We start from the raw sequence: 11,254 nt of genomic DNA, 5'->3' as shown, positions 1-11,254 counted from the left end.
CATGGAGCCTCCATCACCTCCAGTCTCTTTTACGCACCGAGTCCGATAATGCGCGCAGGTACAGGGACCCTAATCGACACATTTCCAGCCGCTGTACTGAGCAATTAATCTCCTCTTATGGACTAATATGAAAGAAGTGGATGTAGAGGTCTGACACAGCCAAGAAAGGAGGCATAATTCTTGTGGATCATTCTTGTTTTCCATAACCGAGCGTCAGCATGGATGTCTTGGCGAACCACAGTATCTTTCAGGAACTTCAGCTCGTTCACGACACTGGCTACTTCTCTGCCATGCCTTCGCTGGAGGAAAACTGGCAGCAGGTATGTCTCAACTTTCAATTAAAGCCGATGCACATCCAGCTTTTTCTTCCTCTAACCACGCAGTCCTCTCGCTGATGGGGTTGTAATCACACGCGCTCGGGATGCAGGCGTCAACTTTTCCCCCCTTAAAGCATGGCTGTGTAGTTCAGGGACAAAATGAGGGAATGAAATGGTTTATATCACTCATATATCTGACAATTTTCCAAGAGATGGCAAAGTGGATGAGATGCACGCCGCGGCGCGTAATAAAGCTGTCAAATGCGATTTGGGAAGATGAAGATCTGAATCCCATCATAGAGACAGAATTGGTCGTGAATAATACATCTGCATCACTCAGATTACCGAGTTGTTAACCCCCCCTGAATGGAGAGAAGTCCCCTCTCTTATTCATAATAGATATCCTAACATGTCTGTCTTTGTACCATCTTTAAATGCATTGGTAAAAAAAAAAGAAAAGCGATAGCAGAGTGCACCATGCAGGAAAATAATCATCTGCATGTTCGCTTTCCCATTTCACCCCCTTCACACCCCCCCTCACGCTCACACACACACTTCCTCCATCCAAGTTCAGTAGATGAATATGGAGAAACGGGTATCCACGCGACCACATGGTGATGGATGCGTGGGGAGACGCACCGGCACTTTACACGGCCATTACTGCTCTTAGATATTACTCACACACTGTATCCTATCTCTCTTTTCTCCCCCTGTGTGTGTGTGTGTGTGTGTGTGTGTGTGTGTGTGTGTGTGTGTGTGTGTGCGTGTACTTGTGTGTTTTTAACTGTTAAAACTGCTTTTTGGTACTCCTAGACAAGCTGTCTTGTAACATTTTACAGTCCTGCGAGGATTCCTTTAGGAAATGCTTGAAATGTGGCACTTTTAAAAGAAATCTGAGTTTTATATTGTAATTTTCCTTTACTCTTTAAACGCAGCTGCACCTTTCATGCATATGAGCACCATCTTTTGCATCTTTTCAAGCCCAAATAAGGGCCATGTTCCCCTCAGCCCACCTGCATGGCTGCTGCTGCTGCTGCTTGTGGTAGTGGTGATGATGATGCTTTCCATGCTGTACTTGACTGACCAGGGGGGGGGGGGGGGGCAAATCATTGCATGGAAATTTGATGCCGGTATTGTTCATGCAAAGGGAGCTTCAGCTTTTCCCCACTTCTCTGCTCCATGCGTAAGGGGAGATGAGAAGGAGGAGGAGGGGGATGACAGGGGGAGAGATGGAGAGAAAGAGAGAGAGAGAGAGAAACCGGTGCGTGACCGCTGGATCCATTCGTTGTGGCCAAGCAGCCTAATTGGCATCCTACTGTTTGCCACCGACGCATCTTTTCATAACAAGTCTCCAACTCCCTGCCTTCACTGTCAGTGGATTTTTAAATTGCATGGGCCTACGTGCACCATATGCAGTGCGTGTCTCTCCTGTTTCTCACCCACAGCCTGCATATCAAAATCAATACCTAATGCAAATGGAAGAGAGAGCTGCATGTGTAGGCAAAAGGCTGGGAAAGCTCTTATCTGTGCAGAGTGGAAATGTCAGTTTTCTTTGACTGTCTGCAGCTTATTCTCCCAAACACAACGTCCATTTTGGAATGAAAGAAAATCATATTGAACTGTCTCTTAAATGTAGAGGATCTGATTTGAATGCTGCCCAGCTGCGTATTGTCTATTCTCGTATAATACGACTGATACGTATGATAAAAAATGACATTTTCACACGTGGGATATCTGATTCTACAGAAATGTCACACGTTTTTTTCCCTGATAGCATCTATAGATCACAAGAGATGTGAGCTGACACACTTCCTGCACCTTTAGCCACTTTTGCTACTCCCAAAGTCTTATGTTTAATCTTTGTATTGCATAAAGATACACAGTTTTACAACACAATAATAATAAGTAACACTAAAAAAGTGGAAACAGACATTTATATTTCTGTCTTTTTCTCTTTTTTCGTCACTTGTGTCCCATAACAAGTCACTGGAGTAAATATCAATTTTGTGAGCACGAGGATTATGACTCACCCCACACTAACAAACTGCAGAGATGTTCTTGGCAAAGCGAGCCTTGTGTTCATTGTGGCGACATGAAGATGCCACCGAGTCTGCCTGAATACAGGAATTATGAGTTGCGGCTCGCCTTAAAAGCTCTGTGTCCAGCAGAGACCTGCGGTTTGAGCAATCCCCTCTGTATTTCAGACACAATTTAGAATTTGATGCTTTTATGGGGTCTGATGGTGAGATAGGAGGCCGTTGTTGTCGGCCCCTAAATGGCTCCCTGAGATGCGGTGGCAAGAGTGATGACTGTGTCCCCTGTTGGTGTCTGTGAGGCATGATTCAGGCGCTTATAGGGGGATGGGGAGTAGAAAAAGGAGGAAAGTGTTTTGGAGGTCTGCAGATGGTACATTTGAGGCTGCTATTTGTTCCATTATTGAACCTAACTGTGCCAAACTGAACTGTGCTGTCTCGCTTCCAAATCCCAGTACAGTTGGTTGTTCAGAGTTGGAACAAACAGCAAGACTGAGCCGGATTTGAAACAAGTAGAGTCGGTCAGAACTCGCTCATTATTTGTGGAATCCAAATTCCCTCAAAGGCAAAGCGTACACGTGCTATTTTGCATCTTTATACCAACAGAAAGGCTTGTCATCTCGGGCTGCAATTTGCAGTGTTTGTTATGCTCTTTTGTAAACTGGCCTTCGCTCTGATAAAGCCCCATTTGGCTCACTGTCAAACATTCATCAGTATCTTTGGAGCATTAAAAAAAAAAGGCAGACAAAACATCTGGATTGGATTTCAAACTGATATGATAGATTTTTCAACTGTCTTCAGACTCCTCTGATGACGTGCCTTCTTCCACAGCACTTGACCCTGATGGGTAGGATGTAACAGGACACCACAAATGGCTGTCTGTCATTGACCTCGGGACATACTCCATACCCTCCAACACATATATCATCCCTTAGAGGTTCACCACACACAGACACACACACACACACGTGTAGACTGAGTGCCTGATGCCTACCCAAGCGAAACGTCTGTATATTGCTGCTCAGTGCATTATGGGCTTCTATATGTGGATTTGTACAGATTTTTATGTGTCTTTGATGTTTCTAAATGTGGAAGGAGCAGCAGGGTGGCCCGGCGCGACCTCCATATGCAAGCCGGCGCGCTCAAATGCATCCACTTACATCCACTTCTTGCTTGTGACTCCATAGCACGCACATTTCCCATGCAGCAGCAGCAGCAGCTCCGTCTACGGGGACAAGAGTAGAGGTGGAGGAAGTTGCCGAGCACGCACATTCTCCCCGCTGCAGGGTTTCGCATTTCACAGTCCGGTGGGCTCGAACCCCCCCGCCCTCCCCCAGGAGCGACGAGCACGCGCAGATACAGTAAGAGAAGAAGAAAGTAGAGTGGGGCATGATTTCCTGAAACACAGGATGAAGCAGCAGGGATGCAGATAGAACCCTTTTCCATACACATGTGCTGGTGTGGTTTGACTTAGTTTGACTTGGCACAGCAAGGCTTGATGATATGTCTTTAAGTGATGCGGACCTGTCTTGAGTTGAGTTGATGTCCGAAAACAAACCTCTTTAACAGTTGATGGTAGCCAGCTATCATCATGGATTTTGGATCCACCGCTTCCTGCTAAAAAAGAAACAGAGACGGGATGATGAAATGGATTTAGAAGAGGAAGCTACCATTCAACTTTTGAAGAGAATGGCAACAGAAAGAAGATGAAGCACCAATATTGAAGTATAGCCTCCTCCGCCCAAAACAACTCATTGTTCGGATGGTATGTAAACAAGCTTCTTGGTCATCATCTTCAGGATTCCCTTATATCTGTTTCTGTTCATGTGTATAGACGGAGTCATTTTGTCAATGGCTGAGACCTCTGAGGGAAAAGCATCTCCAGACTGGGCTCATAAGTTGTGATCAGAGCCAGAGAGCTACATCGGCATGGTGACCCCTCTGTCAGCCTCTGAGAGGGGTGAAGAGAGGAGAGGAGAGGAGAGGAGAGGAAAGGAGAGAGTGAGAAAACAGAGGGAGAAATAAAGACGAAGAGCAGCATGTGCAAGCAAACTGTGAATATGAGAATCAATGTGTGTGTGTGTATATATGTGTGAGTGCAAATCCATATGCAGCCGTTGTCTTCGTACGTGCACGCCGGTGTGTATGTGTGTCAGTATGTTATGTAATCCTCAGTAGGCCACAGCTGCTTTCTCACACACAGCAGGCATGCTGGGGATCGCAGCCAACTGGCCCCCTCCTTCCTGTCTCCATCTTCTTCCATCCCTCGTTCCTCCTTTCTCTCTGTCTACCCTCCTCCCCCAACCCCTTTTTTTTCCTCTTATAGAATTAGCACAGTATGGATTTTTGATCTCTGCAGAGCTGTTGTGTAAGCTCAGGACTCCTTTTCCCTGTACGCTGCTCACTTCTGTTATAACACAGTGTGGCTGCCAGGTAACAATACGCTCCAAGTCACTTTGTGCTTTGCAGAGCACCTGCAATGAGAATGAATGAGTTGATACATCAGAATAATGTATTTCCTGCCCGGGAAGAAGCTAAAATACACCATCTAGTTTAAAAACACACCTCATATCTTCCCTGACCTTTTTACTCACCGCAATTTGATTTAATTTTATGCAAATTAAAATTAAATCAATCCTGTAATAGGCACAGTTCAGTATTCTGCAAGCAGGAGGAGGAAGGACAAACTGGGACTTAATCTAACTTGTCTCAAAAGAGCTCCTGGTTGTGCATGCCTGTGGTTTTATTAAAATGTCACATCAACTGTAAGTATGAGATGTGGAATTCCTGAAATCAAGTTTGGACGCTCTCCAAAGCAAAATTTAGTTAATTTCCTTTTAGTTTAACTGACGTTCTGCTCCGTTTTGCACAAAGCCTCTGAAAATGTGATGGAAGGTAGAAGAGCAGCAGTGTGGTCTCATCCCAGATGTTACTCTACAGTCACTCTTAATTAGTCATACAATACACCAGCACCCTTTTATCATTGCAGTTAATTTCCAGACATCCTCGAAGTATGCCGACAAGCCCGTGCTAACTCATGACGCTCAGATGTCGAATATGAAATTGATTTCTCGCAGCATTGCTTTGCTCGCCTCTAACCCGATAGCAGTCAGAAGATCTTGAAGATGGATGCCACGTAGAATCTATTTGACATGGCCTGGCCTGTGACGCACCGAGGCATGAAAGGAAGCCTTTGTGAGGCGATGCACAATGCAGCATCTCTGCTGGATGCTTTTAAGCGTTTTCAGTACACAAAGTTATTACTCAATGCATTGATTCTGAGAAAAAGATGCTCTGTTTATGAGACTGTAATAAAAAGAGCTATGAGTTCACCCAATTAGTAGAAACGGATAAATGAGCTGTAGCAGCAAAAACTCAATTTTGGCTCCTGAGCAGCAGCAGTTATGTTAACAAGACAATGCTTGCTGTTTTCTGGCAGTCTTTATTTCAGTCTGTGCATTTATCTGAGCATGCATTCATCCTCACATACACACGTACAGGTTTGTGCATCTGTTTCCTCATTTTGTTATTTTAAATGTATTCTACAGGGTGTTCTTTTGAGAGTATTTAAGCATACATCCTCACATACAGTTGCACAGGTTTGTGTGTATGTTGTGTAATGAGATGTGCGAGCGACCCCCTGACCCAGTAACATCCATTCTGCCATAAGAGCGCTTAGTGAACTCTGCCACCCCTGTCTCATCACTCAGGCAGCTGAGAGGCGATTGCCAGTGATAGGTGCCTGCTACTGCTTTATGGGCGTTGATGAAAAGGTGGGAAGCGCTGATGAAAGAGAGGACGGCGGAGGAAGTATTCATTTGTCTGACACTCTGGTGACTGGCCCGTCAGAGAGAGACGGAGAGAGAGAGAAGGAGAGGAGGAGGTGTAGGAGAGGAGAGGAGTGAGGGAGAGGAAGCGTGGTGAACAACCACATCTTTATGTATGGCTTCCGTCTGCGAAACGCTCTGCCACCCCAGGTTTGATTAACAGTGAGAAGAGGAGCCAGTCATTTTTTTCGCCTCACACCAGCACACATGGCTTGGCAATGACTTTCACATCATTTGAGGCGAAATCGGGAAGCCGTTACAGCACCTTACAGTGATCCGACATGCTTCACTGCTGCCATCCGGCTTGGCAACCGCAGGGAGAAAAGAGAAAAGGAAGAGAAGTCTCAGGCACTCGTTTCATGATTTGAAATCACCACAGTCTCTCTTTCTCTTTCTGACAAATTCTGAGAAGACAGTTTTGACGAAGGCACAGCTGCCTTGTTTGATGTGCCCTGCTCTAACCCCTATTTAAAGTCAGTGTCTCTGCAGAAATTTGAACTTAGGAGAGTTATGCAATCACAATTTGGCACAAAGCTGATTAAAGGTCCTTTTTATGCTGAGCATGTCACAAATAAATGGTGCAAAAGACTGGTGACATCAGAAAGAATTGACAAAACATTAAGAGAGAACATACAAGAGCACAGAAGCAGACAGTAAAACAATGACATCACCATTACCCCAGATTATGACAGCATGTTTGATTGTCCAGTAACCATTAGGTATTTTATAATCCCCTCTGGCAGTAGCTCTGGTAGATGAGTTATGATTTTGAAACCATGACATTTTTTATACGCGAGTAAAACATCTGAACATTTGCTCATGTTTTTCCTGTTAAAGAAATCACATGTAGTTAAAATTTTACAACAATGATATGAATTTGACTTTTTATCCATTGTTTCCAAAGATTGTAATGAGGTCCCAGAAGTTCATGTTTGAAAGAAGCATGGCATTAATGTACAATTTTGAGGCCTCAGTAGTTAAATTGCTCCTAATGTTCTGATTATGAACTTTTTCAACTTGAATTTAACCTTAAATGTATATTGTGAATCTGTTAGTATACCTAAATATTTAAACGTACTACTACTACTGATAGTCTTCTCCCTGCTACTATAGCATCTGGTACTGGATCTCTACTTGCAGACTTTGAAAAAACACACATAGAGTTTTGTGGACATTGAAGTTAAAATGAATTGTATTGTCCATTGGAGCTGATTCTTCTTGTTTTTAGCAAGTTAGAGTAGTTGACCAAACTTCTGGTAGGTCAATAATATACAAAGGGCCCAAAGTTGAACCTTGAGGTACACCAACATGATTATCATCAATTTGTGTGGTTTTAAGGTCTACACGAACAGATGTTTTCATCTGTAAGGTGTGATTTTATCAATTTAATTACATTAGGTGAGAAATTAAACTGACAGCTTTGTAGTTACAACTGCATGATTAACTGTATCAAAGTCTTTCTTTAAATCAAGGAAGACAGCCCCGACCACACCTCCCTTGTCCAATTTGACCTCAATATATTCACCTGATTTGAACACTGGTGCACTCTTTGATTAACAATTTCGGAAAAATGGGTTCTGGGTTTTGATAAGTTCTGTGTCTATCTTTTATACATCATTTGCCCTTGAAATCAGAAATAATCACATGTACTTTAGAGTTGGTAATTTCTCTAAAAGCTAAAATGTGAGCATCAGTATTCAGAGGAGGGACAGAATAATTAGATCCAAGGAAATTCTGAGTCAGAGTTTTTGTAGAATCAATAAATTAAGGATTAAATGCTGGTGCCACTTTGATATATAAGAAGTCTGTCTGGTGTTTGGATGTTTCCAAAATTGAAGAACTATTCCTTTAAGCTTGCACCTGTTCACATTTTTGTGTATGTGTTGGTCGGCGATAGTTGCAGTGTAGTTATTGCTATGTGTGATGTGAACAAAATAGACCTTAAAACGAACAAATGCTTTATGTTTCATTCATTGACATGTAAAATAATCCTTTGACAGTCTAAAGCAGTGGTCTCCAACCCTGCTCCTGGAGAGCTACTGCCCTGCATGTTTTAGGTATCTCCTCACTCTAACACACCTGATTCTAATAATCAACTCGTTATCAAGCCCTTTGACGAGCCTCAGCTGCTTGATAACGAGTTAGAGTGAGGAGATACCTAAAACATGCAGGGCAGTAGCTCTCCAGGAGCAGGGTTGGAGACCACTGGTCTAAAGGTTTCAAGTATTACTCCGTTGTCTTGGTAACTTCCTCCTTATCTTCCCACTTGGTCCTTAACTTGTATAATTCGCCATCCTGCTCACATATTTGGAAATCCATTCGCTTTTGATAAGAGCCACACATTTACATCATGTCGAGGCATTTTACAGTTGTCATTGGCTGGGACATACCGAGCATTACATCCCATCTTACTGTCTACCTGTTGCTAGGCAGCCTTGGCAAGCAGGAAGACCAGCTTTGGCCTATTTGTTTGTTTAGCTGTCAGTCTGGGTAGCTAATCCCACCCCAAGGGACTCATAGCCTTCCAGAAACCAGAGATCCAGCCATGTGGACCATCTCTCTCCAAAGATTGAGAGAGAGAGAAAGAGAGAGAACGAGTGAGAAAGAGATGGAAGGGGAGAGAGAGACAAGGGCAATTTGCCCTGAGTAAACACCGCTGCTTGTTGTTGTCATTCGAAGCCAGTCATCAATCATGGCCCTAAGCTCATGGTGGTGACAGCCGCAAGGACGCGCCTCGCTCTGAAGCCCGGTTGGATAGTTTATAAAACAGGACAGTCATTGGTGAAGATCACAGCTGAAGCACCGCCGTTGACTTTTTAGGAGAGATTTTGTAAAAGTATTTTAAAAGGAAGTTTGGCTCGTGGTGGCATTGACGGTGGTGTCACTGAGTCCAGTAAAGACGTAACAGTGCTGCCTGTGTGAGCTTGACTTTTAGCTGTATTATGTAAGAGCCACCAGGTTTACAAGTATCTACGCAATCACTTGTGTGTGTGTGTGCTCTTTGCATGCGGGCCTCAGCACTCAGCTGCGGTTGTCCAACATGTAAAGCTTGTGATGTTATTCCACCTGCTCGCTGCTCCAATGACACATTACTGGGCAGTAGAGATTCCTGCTTTTCTTTCTTCATCTCCCTTTATTCCTATGTCATCCTCTTCTTTTTTATTCTTTCAGTATCATCACTCTTTGACATTGTTTTGTGTTATTTTCCCTCCTTTAGTTTAGAGTTTATTTACATGCTGGCTAATATGATATCCTGATGTATTTTTCATAATCTAACCATCTAATAACAACATTACAGAGACAAGAATGAGGCCTTGTCAGGTCAGGCTGTTTTTTTTCTCCTTTTTCACTCCTCTTTCTCAAAGCTGCTTTGCATCATTTGCTTAAAATTTCACTCCATCCTACCTGTTTTGGCTGAGTGAAACCAGGGCTAAGGACACAGATGGGTGGGCAGAAATAGATAATGTCATTTTCGATTGTCAGCAGCTGATGGTAAATTCACTGGAAGATTAAACTGGGTCCCAAATTACCCTAAAGACACCGGCATCTCCAGCCAGCTGGGTACGTCATGTAGTTTCAGTCATTCCAAGCCCCTGCAGGGCTAAGTTGTCTGAATAAGATACGACTTTTATCGTCAAAAGCAGGCAGATTCAACTTGAATTGGGATAAGCCTAGACGTCAAGGCCTGAAAGCGCAATTCTTCATTATGAAAAGCATTATTTTGACATGCACCCCTGGAAAAAAACAGCCATATAAGTGTCAAAGTAGACAGACAGAGGGGGTGAAAAGATTTTGCACTCTGCTTAACTCTACGAACGGCCTGGGAAGTGCCCTTCTGTGATTTAATGAGACCTGTGGGAAGAACCATTCATCAGCATGACAGCGCACCTCTGTTTCCCATTGTTCTGTTCTGGTATGTGAGGAGAGCAGTGTGTGTTTTAGCCTTAATGATGGGCTGGCAACCCTTTGATTAGATGAATCTCCTGGTGCTAATTAAGAATTGGCTGCCAAAAGACATCTGTGTTTATGCCTTGCGCCCTCTCTCTTTAACTGTACTTGCATGCGAGTTGCAGGTTGTGCGCTGTGTATCCGGTGTTGACGATTGTGGATGTTTTGTTTCTAAATTCGTAGTTTGGGTGGCGTCCTGTGGGCTCACATAAGTGCGGGGCCCATGACTTGGATGCAAAGATTGTTTGTTGTTGTTCCTGAAAAGAGTATTTGGAGATAAAATATTGCAATCAGCTTAATTTTCTTTCTACACTTGCAGATTTTCCTACTTCCTACTACACAAAAATGAGACTTTTAAAGTCAAAACTTCAATGGTTGCATTGATATCTGCAGTGATTTCTTATCATCTACATTGTTGCATGTGTGTGTGGATGTATTTTCATCCCTCAGAGTCATAAACTCCCCTGAATGTGTGAATCCAGCTGTACTGTTTGCAACCTTTTATTTTAACACAATAACGAACAAATTCTATTTTATGACTCCATTCACAAGTTTCACTGTTATCTCCTCATGTTAGGTGTAAAACCTCTACTATGAATAATACAAATCTATAAATGAACCCTATCCATACGGGGATCTGTGGTACAAATCTTAGCAAATATCAGTTTGACTTAAAAAAACATTTAAGATTCCCTGCTGTAGATGTTTTCCCCCATCTTTTAACTAAACTGGTGGTGTCACATAAATGTTTCACTACCCAATTCCCCCTTGCTTATTTTCAGGGAAAAGAATTTGATAACTTATGCTAACAAGAGCGAAGGCATCCCCCATCCTCTTCCCCCAACCCTTCCCCTGCCTCGAAATCACTCCCCACTCATCTCTGCAAACATTTGTGTGGCTAGACGGCACATCCTCCTGCTCTCCAGTTTACTGCTATGTGTTATTCAGTCTATCGTCCCAGATATTATTTCATTGTAAAATGATGCCAATTAGTAAAGCCAGTCGCCAGTGGCTGTGGTCTGGCTCCTTCTGCGTTCCGGCGGGGAAAGTTATTTGGGTCGGCAGCTATTTTCAGCCTGTGATGTTGCCAGGAATACTTTAGGGAGCAGCCACTGTTTTATAAGAGAGC

The 11,254-nt window shown here is 43.4% G+C and overlaps 1 protein-coding gene across 1 annotated transcript in view; it reads left to right on the top strand.

Annotated features, from left to right (window-relative positions):
* Positions 1-218: 218 nt before the first annotated feature.
* The window catches only part of LOC133976482 (Krueppel-like factor 7), a 33,832-nt gene continuing 22,796 nt past the window's right edge, over positions 219-11,254 (top strand). The window contains exon 1 of the mRNA XM_062414701.1: positions 219-320. Within this exon, the coding sequence (XP_062270685.1) occupies positions 219-320 (102 nt within the window). The remainder of the gene's footprint in view (positions 321-11,254) is intronic.

The sequence above is a fragment of the Scomber scombrus genome, chromosome 24 (assembly GCF_963691925.1).
Source record: "Scomber scombrus chromosome 24, fScoSco1.1, whole genome shotgun sequence".
NCBI classification, from domain to species: domain Eukaryota; kingdom Metazoa; phylum Chordata; class Actinopteri; order Scombriformes; family Scombridae; genus Scomber; species Scomber scombrus.
Note: the sequence above shows the minus strand (reverse complement) of the source record. Positions and strands in the feature narration are given on the sequence as shown.